Source organism: Hemiscyllium ocellatum, unplaced genomic scaffold (genome assembly GCF_020745735.1).
Source record: "Hemiscyllium ocellatum isolate sHemOce1 unplaced genomic scaffold, sHemOce1.pat.X.cur. scaffold_944_pat_ctg1, whole genome shotgun sequence".
In the NCBI taxonomy this organism is placed as follows: Eukaryota; Metazoa; Chordata; class Chondrichthyes; order Orectolobiformes; family Hemiscylliidae; genus Hemiscyllium; species Hemiscyllium ocellatum.
In genome coordinates, this window is record NW_026869322.1 from 117,865 (window position 1) to 141,280 (window position 23,416).

General features: G+C 44.4%; 1 protein-coding gene across 1 annotated transcript; it reads right to left on the reverse strand.

The window, feature by feature from the left end:
- Positions 1 to 13,256: 13,256 nt before the first annotated feature.
- LOC132814826 (fibroblast growth factor 19-like) lies at positions 13,257 to 17,703 on the reverse strand. The gene is made up of 3 exons (XM_060823601.1): positions 17,412 to 17,703; positions 14,600 to 14,703; positions 13,257 to 13,505 (listed from the first exon to the last, which is right to left on the reverse strand). Exons 1-3 carry the CDS (start codon positions 17,701 to 17,703, stop codon positions 13,257 to 13,259), a joined length of 645 nt encoding a protein of 214 aa, XP_060679584.1.
- Between the last annotated feature and the right edge of the window lie 5,713 nt (positions 17,704 to 23,416).

Consider the following 23,416-nt stretch of genomic DNA (forward strand, 5'->3'; position numbering starts at 1 on the left):
GTTAACGTTTCGGGTCCAGTGACCCTTCCTCACAACTGGTGATATCTAGGAAAAAGTTGTTTTTTTATGCAGGAGACCAGGTGGGGGGAGGGTAAGGAGTGAACAATAGATAGAGATAGAGCCCCAAAGAGAGAGAAGAACAGTTGGACAGACAAAGGAGTGGATCACCATCAGCCTGGGAGAATGAATAGCTGCTAATGGGGACTGTTAGTAGCTCATAATGGTTTGTGTGTAATAGCAAACCATGTGATCACAAGGGCTGATGCTGGTGTGTAGGGGTTGGGGTAAGGACATGGGGAGAAGGTACCTCAAACCCTCACATTCTTGAACTCAATATTTAGCCCAGAAGGTGGGACAGTTCCTCAGCAGAAAATAAGATGTTATTCTTCCAGCTTGCACTGAGCTTCACTCGAGCACTGCAGCATGCCTGAGACTGAGACGTAAGTGGCAGGCAACTGGAAGCTCAGGGTCTTTTTTGCACGCAGATGTATGTATTCTGTGAAACAGTCACCCGGTCTGCACTTTATTTCCCCAATGCAGAGGAGACCTCATTGTGAGCAGTGAATGCAGTCAACTAGATTGTGTGAAATGCAGGTAAAGTGCTGCTTCATCTGGAAGGTGTGTTTGGGAATTTGTATACTGAGGAGGGAGGAGGTAAATGGACAGGTGTTACACCTTCTGTGGTTGCGGGGGAAGCTGCAGTGGGTTGTAGCGGGTGTGTTGGGAGTGAGGAGGAGTGGACCAGGGTGTCCTGGATGGAACAGTCCCTGCGGAAGGCTGACAAGGGAGGGCAGGGAATATGTGTCTGGTGGTAGCAACTCACTGGAGGTAGTGGACATGGTGGCTGATGATCCCCTGGACGTGCATGCTGGTGGGATGGCAGGTGAACACCAAGGGGGACCCTGTCACTGTTGTGGTAGAGAAGAGAGAGGGGATGAAGGGTGAAGTGCAGGAGATGGGTTGAACCCTGTCAACAACAGTGCTGGGGAATCCTTGGTTGAGGAAGAAGGTGGGCATTTCAGAAGCTTTCTTATCGAAGTTGGAACAGATGCAATGGAGGTGGAGGAACTGGGAGAATGGAATAGAGTCTTTACAGGAAGTGGGATGTGAGGATGTATAGTCCAGGTGACTGTGGGAGTTGGTAGGCATATAGGGACATTTGTGGCAATGGAAACAGATATGTTGAGGAAGGGTAGGGAGGAATCAGAAATGGACCAGGTGAAGGTGAGAGCGGGATGGAAATTGGAAGTGAATTTGTAAACGAATTTGTAAACATGTCCAATTCCAGACAATAAGGGGAAGCAGCACCAATGATGTCATCAAAATTTCAGAAAAATAGCTGTCAGTGGGTGCTGGAATAGGACTAGAACAAGGAATGTTCCATATATCCCACAAAGGGACAGGCATCACTGGGGCCCATGCAGGTAACCATGGTCAGCCCTCTGACCTGAATAAAGTGAATGGAATTAAAAGAGTCTGGAGGCTCATTGAAGATGGTACCTAGTGGATGTAGGTTTGCTCGCTGAGCTGAAAAGTTTATTTTCATTACCTTACGAGGTAACATATTCAGTGGACCTCAGGCGAAGCAATGCTGAAAATTCCTGCTTTCTATTTATATGTTTGGGTTTCTTTGGGTTGGTGATGTCATTTCCTGTGGTGATGTCATTTCCTGTGGTGAAGTCACCTCCTGTTCATTTTCTCAGGGGGTGGTAGATGGGATCTAACTCGATGTGTTTGTTGATAGAGTTCCGGTTGCAATCCCATGCTTCTAGGAATTCTCGGGCATGTCTTTGTTTGGCTTGTCCTAGGATGGATGTATTGTCCCAGTCGAAGTGGTGTCTTTCCTCATCCGTATGTGAGGATACTAGTGAGAGAGGGTCATGTCTGTTTGTGGCTAGTTGGTGTTCATGTATCCTGGGGGCTAGTTTTCAGCCTGTTTGTCCGAACTGGCCTCTCATGCAGTTCAGTTCCCCTGCTCACTGCCTGGCTCCCTGCTTCCAGCAGCAGTATAAGTTACTGCTCTTTACTCCTGAAAGAAATCTCAGGACATGGGTGTGAAAAATGGAAAAGAAAAATTTGATTGAATTTGTCATAGGTGCAGAAATAGGCCATTCGGCACCTCACGCCTGCTCTGTCATTCAGTGAGATCATGACTGATCTGATAATCCTCAACTGCAAATGTGTTGCTGGTCAAAGCACAGCAGGCCAGGCAGAATCTCAGGAATAGAGAATTCGACGTTTCGAGCATAAGCCCTTCATCAGGAATGCGTTGTCCTGGTTGGGTCCAAATTTTGTTGGTTGGAATATAGTTCGGAGTCCGTGTGGATGAAGGGCTTATGCTCGAAACGTCGAATTCTCTATTCCTGAGATTCTGCCTGGCCTGCTGTGCTTTGACCAGCAACACATTTGCAGCTGTGATCTCCAGCATCTGCAGACCTCATTTTTTACTTGATAATCCTCAACTCCACTTTCCTGCCTTTTCCCAATAACCCTTGGTTTCCTTACTGATTAGATTTTTTAAAAATCTGTCTATGTTGGGGCAGAGTAGAATAAATTTTACTCTGTATCTGGCTGTGTTATAACTGGTTTGGGAGATTTTTCCTGTTGTTTGACAATACAATGTCTTACATCCTCCACGTCCTTCTCTGTACACAGGGAAAAAGAGGAAAGAAGATGATGCTATTCCTACACCAGATGGCAGTGTTGTCCCATACATAGAACATTCATTCCACCAGGGCATCAATGATTTAATTTTGAACATAAAATTGGACAAGGAAAACAATGTTTAGTTTTATACCAGTCTGAGTATATATCTGAAGATAACGAGAATAAATGCCGCCAGATTGGAAAAGCAGCATTTGAAAGTTTTAAAATATCACCAATTTAATCAAATTTTAGGCATTTTCACTCAGTTGCCAAACAAAAGATAACAGACATAGAAAAAGCCTAAAAGCAACAATGTATGAGGATAGATTTCCATTTTTGTTGTTTTCGGAATAGAGTCTCAACCATCAGAAAAACACAGAGAAATTAGCAGGTGCAACATTTAATTTTATGACTTGGAGGAGCCGGTGTTGGACTGGGGTGGACAAAGTTAAAAAGCACACAACACCAGGTTATAGTCCAACAGATTTATTGGAAACCACTAGCTTTTAGAGTGCTGCTTCTTCATCAGGTAGTTGTGATGATAAAGAAACCGCTTCGAAACTAGTGCATCCAAATAAACCTGTTGGACTATAACCTGCTGTTGTGTGATTTTTAATGAAGTTTTTAGATGATTATGATTTTCGTTCTGCATCTTTAGTGGTTGATGGTTCACAACATGAATGCAAAAGCTAAAAATCTATTCCTGGTTTGTCTGTGGTAGATGGTCACTATACCTTGATGAGAGGTGGCTGGGCCATAAAACACACTGTCAGGTTCCACTGGGCTTCTGGCAAAGCTGCTCACATCTCCAGGTTAAAAATCACACAGACAATCAATTTTTCGATGTATAATTTCAGTTACATCACACTGCAAATGTTTGCTATAAATTCTGTGTTACGATCGAGCCCTCCACAATCACCTGATGAAGGAGCATCACTCCAAAAGCTAGTGTGCTTCCAATTAAACCTGTTGGACTATAACCTGGTGTTGTGTGATTTTTAACTTTGTACACCCCAGTCCAACGCCGGCATCTCCAAATCATCACGTTTCCGGGAGCATCCTGAGATATGAAGGAAACTCCCGAAGGGCACTAGATGCAATTTTGCAGCTCCTCATCTGTCACCCGCTGCAAAATGTGTGAACCCGTCTTTGTCACCAAGACTGATGTGGAGGTGGCGAGTTGGACTGAGGGTGGACAAGGTCAGAAGTCACATGACATCAGGTTATAGGTCAACAGGTTTATTTGAAATCGCAAGCTTTTGAAGCGCTACCCCTTCATTTGATCAAGTACTCCGAAAGCTTGTGATTTCAGATATAACCTGATGTCATGTGACTTTTAACCTCATCAGGATCGAGATCACCCAAGCAGAATTACCAATGCTGCTTCCATCTTTTGTCTGAGCACACTCGATCAAACTTCCTCATAAGATCACCTTGCTCCAGCCCAGAATGCACACTTCTCTCTTTAAGTCACTTATCAAAAGACCAGAGTGGCATAGATGCTCAGTGGTTAGCACTGTGTCTTATAGTGCCAGGGACTCGGGTTTGCTTCCTCCCTCAGGTATGTGTCTGTGTAGAGTTTGCACATTCCCCCCATGTCTGCATTGGTTTCCTCCAAGTGCTCCGGTTTCCTCCTGCACTCCAAAGAAGTGCAGGTTAGATGGACTAACCATGCTAAATTGCCCATAGTGTCCAGGCATGTGAATTAACGATGGGGAATGCAGAGTTACAGAGAAGGGATGAGTCTGGGTGGGATGCTCTTTGGAGGGTTGGTGTCGACCTGATGGGCGACTGGTCCATTCCCACTCTGTAGGGATTCTATTCTATTCCAAGAAACTATCACCAACATCAGTAAACCCATTATAGCATTAAACTACTAACCACCCAACCCCTTCTTAGAGCCCCTATTAGTTGATGCTGTTAACTGTTCCCTCTCATCAGGTACCATCCCCCTCAACTTCAAAAAAACTCAACCTTCACCAACAGACTTTGTAAACTATTCTCCCAATCCCTCTTCTCTCCAAGAAACCTTGGGATGTGTTGGCAACTCCCAAATCTGTACTATCTGTCCCACAACTCCCTGTTTCAATCACTCCCATCAGGTTTCTGTCCCTGCCAAAGTACCGAAGGAACTCTTATAAAAATAAGCCTCTTTCATAAAGTGTTTTCATGGGCTTTGGGAGTCACTGGAAGGCCAACAGTTGTTGTCCATCCCACATAGTGGGTGGCATGGTGGCACAGTGGTTAGCACTGCTGCCTCACACTGCCAGAGACCTGGGTTCAATTCCCACCTCAGGCAACTGACTGTGTGGAGTTTGCACGTTGTGTCTGTGTGGGTTTCCTCCGGGTGCTCCGGTTTCCTCCCACAGTCCAAAGATATGCAGGTCAGGTGAATTGGCTATGCTAAATTGCCCGTAAATGTAAGGGTATGGGTGGGCTGCACTTCGGTGGGTCGGTGTGGACTTGTTGGGCCGAAGGGCCTGTTTCCACACTGTAAGTAATCTAATCTAAGAATTTCTCTTAAACTGAACGAAATGTGCCACCCTTCCCTGGTTTGGCTGGACAGTAGTGACTTTAGACAGGACTTGAACTGAATAGATATTATCTTAGCATCATTCTGCAGTGCAAATCAGCCATCTAATCAATTTAGTTACATTAAATGCTGCACATTTCTCCTTCAAGATCCCCGTTTGGTCTTTGCTGGGCTGCAGTTGAACGGATTTGCCAGCAGAGGTCAGCGCAAATCTGGTGCAAACTTCTAACTAACGGCATGTCCCAATTTAGACAATTCCTTCAAATTTACTGGACATCACGTCAGTGCAAAGACGCATGTTCTACACTTGGAAACTTACTTACATTGGATGTTTCTTTTTGTTGTAAATTTATTTATGGAGGAAGTTGATGCAATTAATGATGATGTAAAAGTCCACACGAGTCACAGTAACATGATATTTTGTACAAACCTATTGCAAATTATTAACTGTGTGGGACATCAAAGAGTGTGCGGCTCTGGGACTGTGTTGGGAGGCAGCGTCCATATCTTGCTTGGTACCATCTTGTGAAAGTCACGGGCTTTGAGGATCGCTGATTAACAGGAGGTCAGGTAATACTGGTAGCTGTTTGTTGCATGTAAGTTGCCTTTAGGCAATAAACCTTTCGTATTATTGCAATAAAATCGATAAGAAATCTAACGAGATCAAATGTACGGCTGTATCACTGACGGTCAAATAGGCAAAGTCTGATTACCTACAGAAACATCTAGAGTTGTAGTTCACAAAAGGCCAACAACTGACAATGAATCATGATCCTATTTCTCGAACTAGGTTTTTTGCAACAACACCCCATGTGTTCCTTCTCTTTCACTATCACACACATTTTCTGATTCACTCCTCGCGTGTCCAACACAGTCCAGAAGATAGAGTGATGTGGGGTTTTACATGGCAGGGAGAGGTAGATTTGGGGTTACTGAGCAAAGTAAAGTGATTGCAACAGCATGGGCTCAGTTCATCTATCATTATTGTGAAGGTCCCACCTCCTCAACCTCATCCTTCATCTGGAACATGGGAACCCACAGATTAACCAGCACACTCTCCAATTAGGGAGCAGCCCCCTGCAGCAATGGTGACTTTACCTTGGGATCAATTAATATTTCATTAATGAAAGCATGTTCATATTTCCAGAGTGTTAATGTCATGAGATAAACCTGATAAGGTATCAAAGCCAGGTAACCCTCCAGTCGTTCAGATCTGATATATTCAATCCTTTCACTACAGTGAGGATGGTACACTTATCCACAGCTTCTGTAGTTTTGGAAAATCAGCCAGTGCTCTTGCTCTGAGTCACTTTAACCCAACCTCTGCTAAAGGTCTGTACAGAGAATAAAGATGGGATTACCTAGTCTACTTGTCTTGGAATGTGGGAAATGTGAAACAGAAACAGAAAGTGCTGGAAGAACTCAGCAGGTCTGACACCATCTGTGGATAGAGAAACAGAATGACTACTTTGAGTCCAGTACGATTGTTCTTCAGAACACTTCAGTGTTTCTCCACAGATGCTGCTGGACCTGCTGAGTTTTATGGGTGAAAATCATTACTCCATCTGGATTGTGTGTCACTGATTCATGCAGTACAGAAACCTTGGTCCAACTTGTCTATGCCAACCAGACTTCCCAAACGGAGCTAGTTCCATTTGTTTGCATTTGGCCCAGACAGTTTAAACCTTTCCTATTCATGTACCTGTCCAAACATCTTTAAAATGTTATAACTGTATCTGCATCTACCACTTTCCCTGGCAGTTCATTTCACATTTGTACTAGCCTCTATGAGAAACCGCTGCCCTTCAGGTACCTTTAAGTCTTTCTCCTAACATCTTAAACTCCCCTATTCTAAGGGAAAAAACCTTTGCTATTCAGCTTATCTACGCCCCTCATAATTGTATAAACCTCTATCAACCTCCTATGCTCCAGGGGAAAAAAATCCCAGCCTATCCAGCCTCTCCTAAAACTCAAACCCGCCAGTCCCAGGAACATTACAGTAAATCTTTTCAGTTCCCTTTCCAATTTAATACTAGCCTTCGTATAACAGGGCAACCAAACTGTACACAGTATTCCAAAAGTAGCCTCACCAATGTATTGTGCAGCCACAACATGACGTTTCAACTCTTATTCTCAATGGCCTGAGTCTGGATGTTTGGATTGTTAGGAAGCAGGATATAAATGGGCAAACATTACACCTTGTATGACTGAATAGGAAGGTGCCGCTATGGGGAGGTGTTGAGAGTGCAGGTGGAGTGGACCAGTGTGGCCTAGATGGATTGGTGCCTGCAGAATGCTAACAAGAGAGGGGAGGGGAATGTGTTTCTGGTAGTGGAATTCTGCTGGAGGCAGTGGAAAGTGATGCAATATATGGAAGTGGTAGATGTCAGGGGAACCCTTTCGGTGTTGTGGGAGAGTAGAGAAGGGGTGAGTGCAGAAATACGGAAAATGGGTCGGATACGACTGAGGGCTTCTGTCAACCAAAGTGACAGAGAATCCTCATTTGATGAAAAAGATGGTCATTTCTGAGATCCCCTTTGCAGAAGGTGGTATAATCAAAATAAATGCTACAGAGAGGAAGAAACTGGCAGAATGGAATCAAGTATTTTGTCCAGTTGTATGGTCCATGTGACTGTGGGGGCTGGTGGGTTTGTAATGGACTTCCACACATCATTTATTGTATCCGTTGCTCCTGATGTGGTCTCCTCTACATTGGGAAGACTGGACGCCTACTCGCAGAGCGCTTCAGAGAACATCTCCAGGACACCCGCAACAATCATCCCCACCGCCCCGTGGCTGAACATTTCAACTCCCCCTCCCACTTTGCTGAGGACATGCAGGTCCCGGACCTCATCCCTTACCACCTGACACCTGGAGGAAGAGCACCTCATCTTGAGGAAGAACACAGCTCTCTAATCTAGACTCTGATCGCCAGCATCTGCGGTACTCAGTTTCACCCAGTTTGTAGTGGATGCCTACTAATGGTGCAGCCAACCCATGTTGATCTACTTAAGATCCCTATTATCAGTTTTATTTTCTCCCTGACAGATTATCACCATCCCTTTGTCTCCCTCACTGTCGTTTGCCCTCTCTGGCCTCCATCTCTGCGCTCCCCACTTCCACATACATTGGACATGAAACATTAGCTTCTCTAGCAGTCTTTGAGTTTGCATGGGAAATTAATGTTGCCCTGGATGGACTTGAGGGGGCTGGGAGTTATTTTTCAATAATTAATAATTTTGATTTGATTAAGCAAGCAAGGAATTTGATTATTTACTGTTTGAGTGTAGTTAATTGTAAACACACTCCCTAAGAAGAAATCCATATGCCAGGTTAGAAGCAAAGTTATTGGCTTATGGTTTTATTGACGTTTAAGGCACAGGTAAATGTAAACTTAAAATAACAAATAACATGTGTGAGAATACTTTCATTATTACACAGCTATATTATGAACTGGTTTAGTTTTGTAGTAACACATGTAACAGGCCTGTGCATGCACTTCTGTATCCCACTACGGATAGTTTAGGTCAGTTGGCCAGATAGTTAGTTTGCAATGATGCCAACTGCATAGGTTCAGTTCCTGTACCAGCCTGATGTTACCATGAATATCCCATCTTCTCCACCTCACCTGAGGTTTGGTGACCCTAAGGTTAAACCACCAACAGTCATCTGTCTCTATTGAGAGAGTGGGACTATGAGGGTGACTTTAGTTTCAATTAGTACATATATTATCATCAGTAGTTAGTCTTGTAGTTGTTTTGATCTTTTGAGATGGCTTAATTTGGACATTTGAGATGCTAGATAGATACATGGTTTCACTGATTCCAGAACCGCTTGCTGAAGAGTCATGGACTTGGTAAGGGTAAGAGGACAAACTGTTACCAACAGAGTAATTGAAGAGCTTATGCCCAAAATGTCGATTCTCCTGCTTCTCAAATGGCACCTGACCTGCTGTGCTTTTCCAGCACCACACTTTTCGACTCTGATCTCCAGCATCTGCAGTCTTGACTTTCTCCTAATCTTATGATATGTTTGGTATGTAAAAGAATGACACAAGAGACAATAGGAGGTGTGCTACCAAGCTGACCACTGCCTCTAAAGTAATTTAGGAGGAATTAAACATACAAGACCTGACCAATCCAAGGTTGGCCACGGACTATACATGCACTACCTATGCAGTAAGCCAATTGGAGGCATGTTTTGGAGATGCCGGTGTTTGACCGGGGAGTACAAAGTTATAAATCACACAACACCAGGTTATAGTCAAACACGTTTATTTGGAAGCACTAGCTTTCAGAGTGTTGCTCCTTCAGGTGGTTGTGGAGTATAGGATCGTAAGACACAGAATTTATAGCAAAAGTTTACAGTGTGATGCAACTGAAATTATGTATTGAAAAACACTTGGATTGTTTGTTAAATCTCTCACGTGTTCGACTATAACTTGGTGTTGTGTGATTTTTAAACTAAGCCAATTGGAGTTCGGGATGTCTTTGATCATGCCCAGGGAGTAAGGGTTGGTGACGGTTCATTAGGTCTGTGTTTCAGTGGCTCGATACATGAGAAGGAAGATCAAAGACAGTCAAGGAACGCCAGTCAACAGAACACAACAAGAAACTGTGACAGTGTCACAAACTTGATATCTGAAGGGGAGTGACTGTAATAATGCTGCTTTTATTATTTATTTTGTACTTGTTGTGATAAGCCTAACAAATTCTGTAAAACATGTAAAAACCTATACTTGTACCTGAAATGGGTCTAGTAACTAATCAGGTGAAGGCAATTTACTTCAGCTGTCTCCAGCTTTGACTATAATTGTAATTAGCAATTAAAGTTACAGTGAACCATAAAATATCACAGGGCTGATCTAATTGAGATAGTTCAAATTTTGAAAGATTATCTGAAAGAGTGTTTAGACAGAAGAGTTCCTCCTCTGGGAACAGCATAATCAGAAGTTGTCAATATCAGGTAATCACCAAGAAATCCAATTGGGAATTCAGAGGAAACGTCTTCACTCAGACAGTGGTATGAATGTGAACTCACTCCTTCAGGGAGTTGTTTGAGATAACAATAGAGGTACATCTATGGGGAAATCAGACAGGAACATGAGGGACAAGGTAACAGAGAGTTGACATGACAGATTTAGAGGAAGAGATGGAGTGCACAGAATATAATGATTGGCTTGGGCTGGATGACAGATTTCCTGCTGCATATTCTACATAATCCTAGTTTGACAGTTTTGGATATGAATATTGCTATATAACCAATCCATGATTACCTCTGAGAATATGCCGGTAACTGTTTTGTTCAACCATTGCTCAGTGCAATGAAGGTGCTCCAATTGCTTTTAGAAACATGGACAATCTACAACAGATAACACTGAAGAATTCCCACAAGTGGTAGCAAGAAAGATCATTCAACAGTAGCATCCTCTCATGAGCCAACATGCCCAGCATCAAATCATTCACTTGAAAGCAGCTCTGCTGTTTGGGACACGTCATTCATGAATGACAGGGAAAGGTTGGTTCCCCTTATGGGAGAGTCAAAGGTCAAAGAGCTAATCTTAGAGTAAGGGTTCACCCTTTTTAAGAGAGAGATGAGGAGCACTTTCTTCTCTCAAAATGTAGTGAATCTGTGGAATTCTTTACCACAGAGAGGTACAGAGGTTAAGTCATTAAGTATATTAAAAGCTAAGGGACAGATTTTCATGAATAATAGAATCAAGGGTTATTGGGAAAGTGGAGTTGAGGTTGATTAGATTAGCCATGATTCCATTGAATCACAGAATGGGCTTGATGGGCTAAATGGCCTACTTCTGCTTTTGCATCTTATGATTGAAGAATGCTCATTCAGGAAAGCACTGAACTCAGCAAGAGACTTCATTAGAAGTGGGAAGAAGTGAAGTTGAGGTTCAGACAGAATGCTCAAACCTCCCAAAACAACAAAGACTTAAACCATCAAGAATTACCTGCTCAGCTATGGCAGAGCTGACAAATTGCACATTCAGTCTGTCAGCTATTTCAGAACTAATAGAAGTATGGATACAGATTGTTCTCAAGCCCAAGGAAGCACCTTAGAAGAAGATTCTCATAAAAGACCTGTATGGGTGGGCTTACTGGGATTTGAACTCAATAGCAATGAAGGTACAGTGATATATTGGCAAGTCAGGATGGTATCTGACTTAAAGGGGTTTGGGAAATTATGTATCTGCTTCGTTGGTATTCTAGTGATTAGGACTCTTGAGAACCTAAGAATTTGTGAACTCCAGCACTGCATTCTTTAGATAGAATGAGCTGTAGCCACTTTATATAAAAGATTAAAAGTAAAGGAATGCAGACAAATTGTTACAAAATTTTTATGTACATTTTATTTTAATTCACAAAGACATCAATAATTTCATACTGTTTATTCACAATTTGGAGGTATGAAATATAAACTATGCAAATCTGGCAGATTTACTTCATCAGTTTACACTAGTTATTTTTGTCTATTAAAATGGTCCGTTAACTACATATCCTTCAAGCCTTAACATTTATCTTCAAATAATTTGTTTGTTTTTATTTATTAATCATTCAAATGGAAAAAAATGCATTAGCTTTCTATGAACACAGGTTCATTTGAGCTAAATTACAAAAAAGTGAAAAATTATATAAATATATGTACATAAATATAACAGCAAAATAGAAGGAACCACTGTTTGCAATAAGTTAATTATAAATACCTTCAAAATGGTCAAGTGCTTGTTTAAGTGAATTTGCAATCAACTTCCTTCATGCTAAATTCCTTCAAATCCAACAGGACAAATTTGTATATTTTGCAACAACAGATACTTGATGCATATTTGTAATGACAGTTCCAGTTTATGAACATTATTTTTAAAGTTATTTTGTGATTGGGTTGGGATGGGACCAGATCTGCAATGTTTGGAGACCTCTTTCACAACAGTGCACTGGAGTTGTACATTTCATCCTGAATGTCTGGCTTAGAAACGTCACCTCAATGAGCTGATTGGGTTTAAATTTAAACATTATGTTATAGTCCAACATGTTTATTTGGAAGCACTAGCTTTCGGATCTCTGCTGATGAAGAAGCAGCTCTCAGAAAGCTAGTACTTCCAAGTAAACATGTTGGACTATAACCTAATGTTTTGTGATTTTTAACTTTGTACATCCCAGTCCAACACCGACGTCTCCAAATCATGGGTTTAAATTGTCTTCTTCAATTTGAACCAAGCTCAGTGATTAACTGAAAGATTTTTCACCTCCCAACCCTATCCTATCAGGGTTTTAACTGCAGCCCAGCTCCTCAGGTATAAGATTGAAACTTCATCTCGGAACTCCTTCCTTAAAAAAAAGAGATGGTCTAAACTGCTGTCTATCCTCTCTCATAGGACATATGGTCATGGAGTCATAGAGGTGTACAGCATGGAAACAGACCCTTCGGTCTAATTCGTTCATGCTGACCAGATATCCTAAATTAATCTCATCTCGTTTGCCAGCATGTCCCACTAAACCCTTCCTATTCAACTGAAACTATAATTATTCTTCCTATTTTGTATCTCTTGTCCTGAATTTCAAATGCAGGTACAGAATACACCAATCCCTCTATTCTCAATAGAATGGAGGTTTATGCTATTAACTCTTTATCCTAAATCTTACACTAGGGTGAACGCTACTTCCTCCATATTCTATCTGGCCTTACACTGAACTTTCTATTTCCTATAATACAACAGGATTCCACACTATGTCCTGAATCTCTTCTCTCAGTCAATTTGCATTTTACACAAATCTATTACATTGCTCCTAATGCTGCCCCAACTACACTCAGTCAGCATTTCGCTTGCTTTGCAGTTAAATATTCATAATGAGAATCAATTCCTTCAAGTTGGCACTCAGACTGTCTCCTGAGTGGCGGAGAAAGTCTCACAATCAAACACTGCCACCTCTCCAGCACAGCAAAAGAGCTGAGGACAAAACAATTCAGTCCAAAGGAAAAGTGCAGTGCAATCACGGGTCTGAAATAAACCACGTTCATGTGGCTTCGTAAGTGAAGTCCAAAGGGTCCATGCTGTTGATCTGAATCACTGAAGACGGCAGCGAGTCAAGTTCAGGGGTGTCCCTGGACTGATCAGCAGGGACCGGGGGAGAGGTTGTGTGTTCCGGATGGGCAGGAAATGAGAGAGAGGGGGGAATGGCCTGCCTCTTGTGTATCCTCGTTGCCTTCTGTTGCTCAGGGACACAGCAGCTCCGTACTTTTCCGACCAGTACATGTTGTAGGAGCCAGACACCAGGCGCTCCCTAAATGAACAGTCAGCTTCATTATAGGTCAGCTGGAGGAGTAATAAAAAACAAAGGGTCAGTTGGGAGAGAGGCGGGAATGGTGGTAATAAAAGGAAAGAGTCATGAGCCAATGTGTTTCCATGCTCCTTCACGCTGACAGCTGACAACACTGGCGCCCAGGGCTACCCGTGTGGACCTGCAGGTCACTGAACTCTGGGTCACATAAACTAACTCACAACAGAACAGCGGCTGGTGCACGAAAACTCAGACACTGCTCCACACAATCAGGCAATTGAAGGAATAACTGTTAAAGTGGCAACGACATACTTACATTCCCCCCCCCCCACACACACACACACACACACACACACACACACACACCCCACACACACCCCACACACACCACACACACACACACACACCACACACACACACCCACACACCCCCCACGCACACCCTCACCCCCCACACACACACCCACACACACACTCTCACCCCTCCACACACACACCCTCACCCCCCACACACACCCACACACACCTCCACCCTCCCACACACCCCACCCCCCAACACACCCCACCCCCCCACACACACCCACACACACCCTCACCCCACACACACCCCTCCCCCACACACACCCACCCCCCACACACACCTCCACCCCACACACACATCCACCCCACACACACACCCTCACCCCCCACACACACACACTCCCCACACACACACACCCTCACCCCACACACACCTCCACCCCCGCAACGCTCCCCACACTCCCCCACACACTCCCACTCACACTCCTCCCCATACACGCTCCCATTCCCCACACCCCCCACCTCCCCACAAACACTCCCACTTACATTCAGTCCCACTCCCTACAAACCCCTCCACGCACTTACACACATTTCACTCTCCACACCCTCACCCACACACAGTCACACCCATAGATGCACATACAGCCACATAACCATACGGCACATTAAACCACACACACAGGTGCACGCCCACAATCGCCCCTCCCCACAAGCAGAGCCCCACATACCCACGGACACACACACAGCCCCCAGAGACCGCCCACCCTCTCACATACCCAGGCAGCATGTCCCTATCCCAGTACAGGGTGGGTGAATGCTGGAGGACTTACCGAGCCGAGCAACCTGCCCTCCGTCTCCATGCACAGGTAGCGCCCGCTCAGGTAGCCTTTGATAGCCACCACCCCCGGCGCCACCGCCCTCATCTCCAGGAGACCTGCAAAGGAAACAACACGGGCTCAGTGGGACATTCACCCCCCTCTCCCCACCCGCTCCCCGCGTCTGCTCCCCCAACACACTCCCACACATACACTAGAACATGAGGCTTTTAGCCAAAACAGTTCCAACTTCCAGAGAGAGAGAGTCTGTCTCCCGGGGAAGTGAGGCAGCTTTTGTGAAACTCCCCGCCGCTAGCAGTTCTCCCCCGGGTCTTTGGGAATACGCCTCTTGCTCACTGCAGGCTCTCTCTCTCTTCCTGAGGAATTCTCTGCCACAGAACAAGACTGGGGCCAAAACTGGGAAGGTTGTCAAAAATGAGTTATAAACAGTTCTCTGGGTTAAAGGAATCAAAAGATAGGTGAAAACAAAAGGAATAGAGGACTGAGTTGGATGAAAATTGAATGATAGAACAGATTCGAGGGGCAGAATGGCTTATTTCTGCTCCTATTGTCTATGTTTCAATCGACTTTTTTTGGGGGGGGGGGGGAAGGAGGGATGGAGCGAGAGTTGAGAAAGTGGCGACCTGTCTCCATCACTCCTTCCTCTCACTCCCCCATCAATGACCCTCTCTGTTAAATCACTGATAGAATCTGCTATTTAAGAAAAACAGATAAAGTTGGTCTGGCGAACGTTACATTCGCTCCCAGTCTCCACCCCGGTTTTGTTGAAGTCCGCTCTCAATCACGCCAGGAATTTCAACAGTCATTTATTTATCCTGATGAAGGGCTTATGGCGATTCTCCTGCTCTTCGGATGCTGCCTGACCTTCTGTGCTTTTCCAGCACCACATTCTGATTTCCAACATCTGCAGTGCTCACTATTTCCATATTTATTTATCCTCTCTCTCTGACAGTCTGGGAACATTGAGGAACACCAACACACAATTACTGGAGAACTTGGCGGGTCCAGCAGTTTGTGTACAGAGAGAAACCTGGTGAATGTTTCATGTCCACAATTTCAGAGGAAGTCACTGGACTCGAATCATTAACTCTGTTTTCTCTCTCTCTCATTCCACAGATGCTGCTAGACCTGCCGAGTTTCTCTGGCAATTTCTGTTTTGTTTCAGATCTTCAGCACCTGCAGATCTTTGTTAGTAACACAGCCCTCACCCTCTCCAAGTGAGACAGTGTGAGAGAGTGAATTAGTAAGAGTGAGTGAATGAGTGTTTGTGTGAGAGAGGAAGTGGACAAATGAATGAGAAAATGAACGAAAGTGTGTGTGTCAGAGTAAATGAGTGAGTGAGCAAGAATGAATGTGTGTGTGTCAATGAGTGTGAGTGAGTGAATGAGAGTGAGAATGAGGTGTGTGAGAATGAATGAATGAGCAAGAGTGAACGAGTGAGAGTGAATGAGTGTGAGACAGTGTGTGTGAGTAAAGACTGAGTGTGAGTGAGTGAGAGTGCATGAGTGTGACAGAGAGATTGCAAATGAGGGAGGGTGAGTGAGTAAAGAGTTTGAGTGAGTGTGAATGTGTGTGAGAAAGATTAAATGAGTAAATGATAGAGAGAGGGTGTGTAGTGAGGGTGTGCGGTGAGGGTGTGTGGTGAGTGTGTGTAGTGAGGGTGTAGTGAGAGTGTGTAGTGAGGGTGTGCGGTGAGGGTGTGTGGTGAGGGTGTGTAGTGAGGGTGTAGTGAGGGTGTGTAGTGAGGGTGTGCGGTGAGGGTGTGTGGTGAGGGTGTGTAGTGAGTGAGTAGCGAGGGTGTAGTGAGTGTGCAGTGAGGGTGTAGTGAGGGTGTGTGTAGTGAGGGTGAGAGACTCACTGTACGCACTGCGCTCCCAGCTGTGAGGGTGAGAGACAGGGTGTGCAGTGAGAGTGTGTAGTGAGTGTGTAATGAGGTGTGTATAGTGAGGGTGTGTAGTGAGGGTATATTAAGAGCTTGGTGAGGGTGTGGAGGAAGGGTGTAGTGAGGATGTAGTGAGGGTTTAGTGAGTGTGTGTAGTGAGGGTGTGTAGAGAGGGTGAGAGAGAGGGTGTGTAGTGAGAGTGAGAGAGAGGGTGTGTAGTGAGAGTGAGAGTGTGTAGTGAGTGTATAGTGAGAGTGTAGAGAAGGTGTGTAGTGAGGGTGTAGTGAGTGTGTGTAGTGAGAGTGAGAGTGTGTAGTGAGTGTGTGTAGTGAGTGTGCGGTGAGGGTGTGTAGTGAGGGTGTGTAGTGAGGGTGTGTAGTGAGTGTGCGGTGAGGGTGTGTAGTGAGGGTGTGTAGTGAGTGTGTGTAGTGAGTGTGTAGTGAGTGTGTAGTGAGTGTGTGTGTGTAGTGAGTGTGTGTAGTGAGTGTGTGTGGTGAGTGTGTAGTGAGTGTGTGTGTGTAGTGAGTGTGTGTAGTGAGTGTGTGTAGTGTGTGTGGTGAGTGTGTGTAGTGAGTGTGTAGTGAGTGTGTGTGTGTGTAGTGAGTGTGTGTGTGTGTGAGTGTGTGTAGTGAGTGTGTGTGTGTGTAGTGAGTGTGTGTAGTGTGTGTAGTGAGTGTGTGTGGTGAGTGTGTGTAGTGAGTGTGTAGTGTGTGTGTGTGTGTGAGTGTGTAGTGAGTGTGTGTAGTGAGTGTGTAGTGAGTGTGTGTGTGTAGTGAGTGTGTGTGTGTGTGTGTAGTGAGTGTGTGTGGTGAGTGTGTGTAGTGAGTGTGTAGTGTGTGTGTGTGTGTGAGTGTGTAGTGAGTGTGTGTAGTGAGTGTGTAGTGAGTGTGTGTAGTGAGTGTGTAGTGAGGGTGAGAGACTCACTGTACGCACTGCGCTCCCCGCTGCTGCCCACGGTACCGTCCGGGTTCATCACCAGGTGCCAGCTGCCGGCGTTACTCTTGCTCTGCTCGGTGTACAGGTACAGGAAGCGGATCGTCTGTTCCCAGCCCGAGTCCAGGTGCGGGCCCGAGTCCGGGGAAGCGAGCGGCTGTGCCTGCGGACCCCAGGCCAGCATCAGCTGGGTCAGGAGCAGCAGCCAGCAGACCGCTCGCCCCATCCTACAGCGGGCTAGCCGGCCCTGGGCTAGCTCCGGGAAATCCCAGGCAGCAAGCATTGGTGTAGGCAGAGAGAGGCTCAGGCAGGTTCTCTCCTCTCTGTCTATCTCTCTGTGTCTTTCCGTGTCCCTGTGTCTGTCTCTGATGAGACCTGGGGCCGCAGCCTTTTAAAGGGTTCATCGCTTATCAGCAACATCGATACGCCTGCTCCCAGAAGAATTATTTGAAACTGGGTCATAATAGTATTTCTTTTAAAATGCCCGCCCACTCGTCAATTGCATCACTAATTCTCAGGGATATCCCAACCTTGAGCACTGTGTGGTGTGTGTGTGAGTATCTATATGTGTATTTGTGTGTCTGTGTGTGTGCATGTCTGTGTCTGTCTGTCTGTATGTGTCTGCCTGTGTGTGTGTGTGCGTGTGTCCGTGTTTGTGTCTGTGTATGTGTGTGTGTATATGTGTGTGTGTGTGTATGTGTATGTGTGTGTGTGTTTAACAGGATCCTGGCTTTATACCGCTTCCATTTAGTGGAAATCTCAATTGACCCGACCCTGGGAAGAAGCCGCATTTCAAGGGTGAGACCCTGCTTGGCCGGGCCATTCGGGGGAGCAGACTTCAAGTAATTAGGAAGCGTGATGAACCGGGCTTTGGACAGTCAGAGTTGGATGAGGATTTGAGACTGTGCACCGGGAGGACACTGAGACAAATACATTTTGGTGAAATATTCCACAGGCTTTAGCTGAGCCGCTGTATTGTTCAGGATGTCCCTGGCTCTCGCTGAGACTGCGGTGGAGCGCCTCTCTTTGCGGGGAATGTTGTGGGGTTAATGTGGGAGAAAGAATTCTCAGTCTCGATGGGATTTGCCATCTGAGGCCGGCTGAGGGCACTCTCTCATCACAGACTGCAGTCAGGTAGCGGTGCTAACAAACCCCCCCTGACACAGTGGGAAAAGATGAAAGAAGCAGCCACCTCCTTTGCATATTCCTGGCACATGCAGCAACGTTGTTACATTGGGAACGATTTCTTTCCACGGTGTTTCCCATCTTGTAAACTCCATTGTTGCCTGGACCCTGGAGGAGTGGGCAGAAGGACATTAAAGACACACTCTAAACAAAGGCTTTTGCGCAAACTGTGTGCTTACAAAAAAACTCCACACTAGTGAGCACAAGCTATGCAAAGAAAAGCCAGTCGTATTATATAGCCAGAACTCACTTTTTTTTCATTTTCCCTGCCTTTCAGTCGCCTTTGATTCTTCTGTGCTCTGCTTTGATTTTTGTCTTTTCTCTTTGATTTTTGGTCTCTTTGCTTTTCCCCCTCTTTGTTTTGATTTTCTCAGTGTCTGCCTCTTTGTTGGAGCCTCTTTTATCTTGCTGGCACCCTTCTCTGTTTACATAGATCATCTTGTTCATTCGGTGCCATTTATTTCTCCCTTCCGCTTGACCACTCTGTGCATCTGTCTCCAAAACCTGTCTCCCGTTTGCCTCACTATTGCTCCCTCTTATTCGTTCCTGAATCCTGCCTCAACCATCCATCACCAGCCTCCTCCTCTTCTGCCCAGGCTTTGTTCACTTTTTGAAAGCCTACTCAGCCCAGGATCAGTTGGTATTTCTTTCTCCAAAACAGATTCACTCTTTTGAAGACTAGTGCAGACCGAGGTTCCTTATCTGTCTCAGGATATCTTCCCTTCAGGAATCTCCCTATCATGGTCAAATCCCCTCTAAATCCCCCTCTACTTCTGGTTTTAAAGAATTTGTTGATAATTGGGGCAGACTTCATGGATATTTTGGGCATGTCCTGTTTAGGATGTATGGCAGCGCATAAAAATAGTTTAAATTAAATTACTATACACAGCATTTGCAAATATTTTGCACCAAAATTTAAATTTTACCTCCATTCATTTTTAAAACACGTAACTCCATTTTTGCTTCCCTTCTTTCTGCTGGGTTGCTGGTCTGAGTGCTCTCATCCTCAGGCACATGCAGCTACACTTCATCTTTGAAATTTAATAGTACATAGAAATGTCAATGCAGTTACAATACAAAAACAGGGCTTCCTCATCGACCAGTCCTTTTTTGAGATAATCTCCGAACAAGCAAACCAGTTTAATCACATTTCGCCATTGTGTTTACATCTGCTCTTTTATTAATCTACCGTTCAACCTAACTTACTCAGAGTAGTAGGGGTGTGGAGCACACTTCCTGCAACAGTATTAGACTCACCAACTTTAAGGGCATTTAAATGGTCATTGGATAAACATATGGATGAAAATGGAATAGTGTAGGATAGATATGCTTCAGATTGTTTCCACAAGTCGGTGCAACATCGAGGGCTGAAGGGCCTGTACTGTGCTGTAATGTTCTGTAATCTTGAATCATGAACTTGACTGATTATTTGGCTTGAAATTGTATCAGTCTGCTCCATATTTCTGCCCCGAATTGGAAAGTTGTGAATAGAAATTCTAGAATATTAGCAGTTATTATCAGTTGATGACTGCATGCATGCTTAGAATGTCTCACAATGTTGGAGGTACATCTTGGATGAAATACAAAATAAATACTTTGCCTCTTCAAGTTACTTGAAAATTTTGTTGTGCTCAACTCCTCCTGTGTCCTGACAACATTCTTACCCCAGGGGACTGAGGCTGATAGTAGTAACTTGGAATGATCATATATTCTGTGGGGACAAATTGGGTTTTGTTGTGATTACCATATGATCCAACAATACTTTTTAACATTCATTTAGCCTTATTTATGAGGTCAGCAGCACTTACACAGTCTTAATCCCACAGGGAAAAGCCAAATTAAGGAAGGAGTTAAAAAAAACATTTTGGAATGTATATACCCACTTTGACATTACTAATCCTGAATCACCCACGATTAACATCCTGAGAGTTACCATTGACCAGAAGCTCAACTAGGCCAGCCATGTATATGCAATGTCTACAAGAGTGGGTCAGAGGCTAGGAATCCTGAAATGAGTAACTCACTTCCTGACTCCCCAAAACCAGTCCACTATTTAGAAGGCACAAGTCAGAAGTGCAATGAAATACTCTCCTGGATGGGTGCAGCTCCAACAACACTCAAGGAGTTTGACACCATCAAGGACAAAGGAACCCCACTTGATTGATACCACATTCACAAACATCCACTCTCTCCACCACTAACACTCAGTGTGCACCATCTACAAGATGCATTGTAGAAATTCAGAAATACTCCTTAAACAGCACCTTCAAGAATCCCATCCACTTCCACCTAAAAGGACAAGGGCAGCAGATACATGGGAAAGCCATCACCTACAAGTTTCCTTTCAAGCCATGTGTTGCCATTCCTTCAATGTCACTGGGTCAAATCCTGGAAACTATCCGTAATAACGTTTGTCTATTGAAAGCACATGGACTGCAGTGGTTCAAGAACATAACTATCTACCACCGAAGTAAGACTAACTGGCCTGTAAAACCCTGGGAATTACAGGCCAGTTAGTATTACTTTGGTAGTAGGCAAAGTAATGGAAAGGGTACTGAGGGATAGGATTTATGAGTATCTCGAAAGACACTGCTTGATTAGGGACAGCCAGCACGGATTTGTGAGGGGTAGGTCTTGCCTTACAAGTCTTATTGAATTCTTTGAGGAGGTGACCAAGCATGTGGATGAGGGTAGAGCAGTGGATGTAATGTACATGGATTTTAGTAAGGCATTTGATAAGGTTCCCCATGGTAGGCTTATGCGGAAAGTCAGGAGGCATGGGATAGTGGGAAATTTGGCCAGTTGGATAGAGAACTGGCTATCTGGTCGAAGTCAGAGAGTGGTGGTAGATGGTAAATATTCAGCCTGGAGCCCAGTTACAAGTGGATTTCCACAGGGATCAGTTCTGGGTCCTCTGCTGTTTGTAATTTTTATTAATGACTTGGAAGAGGGAGTCCAAGGGTGGGTCAGTAAATTTGCAGACAATACGAAGATTGGTGGAGTTGTGGATAGTGAGGAGGGCTGTTGTCAGCTGCAAAGGGACTTAGATATGATGCAGAGCTGGGCTGAGGAGTGGCAGATGGAGTTCAACCCAGTCAAGTGTGAGGTTGTCCATTTTGGAAGGACAAATAAGAATGCGGAATACAGGGTTAATGGTAGGGTTCTTAGTAAGGTGGAGGAGCAGAGGGATCTTGGGGGTCTATGTTCATAAGTCTTTGAAAGTTGCCACTCAGGTGGATAGAGCTTGTAAGAAGGCCTATGGTGTATTAGCATTCATTAGCAGAGGGATTGAATTCAAGAGTCGTGAGGTGATGTTGCAGCTGTATAGGACCTTGGTAAGGCCACATTTGGAGTACTGTGTGCAATTCTGGTCGCCTCATTTTAGGAAAGATGTGGAAGCTTTGGAGAGGGTGCAGAGGAGATTTACCAGGATGTTGCCTGGAATGGAGAATAGGTCGTACAAGGATAGGTTGAGAGTGCTAGGCCTTTTCTCATTGAAACGGCGAAGGATGAGGGGGTGACTTGATAGAGGTTTATAAGATGATCAGAGGAATAGATAGAGTAGACAGTCAGAGACTTTTTCCCCGCATACAATAGAGTGTTACAAGGGGTCATAAATTTAAGGTGAAGGGTGGAAGGTATAGGGGGGATGTCAGGGGTAGGTTCTTTACCCAGAGAGTGGTGGGGGCATGGATTGCACTGCCTGTGGGAGTGGCAGAGTCAGAATCATTGGTGACCTTTAAGCGGCAATTGGATAGGTACATGGATAGGTGCTTAAGCTAGGACAAATGTTTGGCACAACATCGTGGGCCGAAGGGCCTGTTCTGTGCTGTATTGTTCTATGTTCTATGTTCTAACTCACCACCACCTTCTCAAGAGCAACAAATGAATGCTGGCTCAGCCAGTAATGCCCACATCCCATGAATGAATATAATCACTACAACCTTTCATAGATTCAGACTATGATTGTAGTATCACTGTTGCTAAACTAATGGCCACATGACAATTTAATCATACTATGAGACAGCAACAACTCGGACTGGTAATGTAAATGGTACATATTGTAAACTCTAATTGTCACAGTTTGTTATTATACATAAAATAACTGCTGTCAGCCATGTTGTTTTGTGTGATGCAAGATGTAATTCAATTAGGCAAGTGTTTTAAGCCAGCAACATAATGCTATATTAAAAATAATTTCAGGGGCCCTACAGCACTGGGCATTAACCTACCATCTGAAAGCCTGGAGACAGACTATTGAGAGGATAACTTCTGAACCACATCATTGTCATGCTAATTCATATTTTCTAGGTAAGATAGAAGATCACCAACTCACCAACCTTTTGTGAGTTGGTGCTTATGAATCCTGCAACTGATTTAATATCCTTCTGATCTATTTCTTGGCCTATACTGTTGCCTTAGATGTAAGATGCTGATCCTTCTCTGTCTGTGTGATGTTCTTCAAAAGAAACAGTAAGATTCATTCAGGTGCATTCAGAATGAGACATACACAAGCTATTATTATGTCGATTCATTTGTTTTGGCTCAGGACTCCTTGTGCTGGTATATGAGCATTGAACATAGGATATAGAACATAGAATATAGAGTATAGAACATAGAACAGTCCAGCACAGTACAGGATCTTTGGCCCACAATGTTGTGTCAAACATTTATCTTAATTCTAGATCAACCTCACTTACACACTCTTCAATTTACTGCTATCCATGTGCTTGTCCAACAGTCGCTTAAATGTCCCTAATGTCTCAGACTGTACTACCACCACTGGCAGTGCATTCCACACACCCACCACT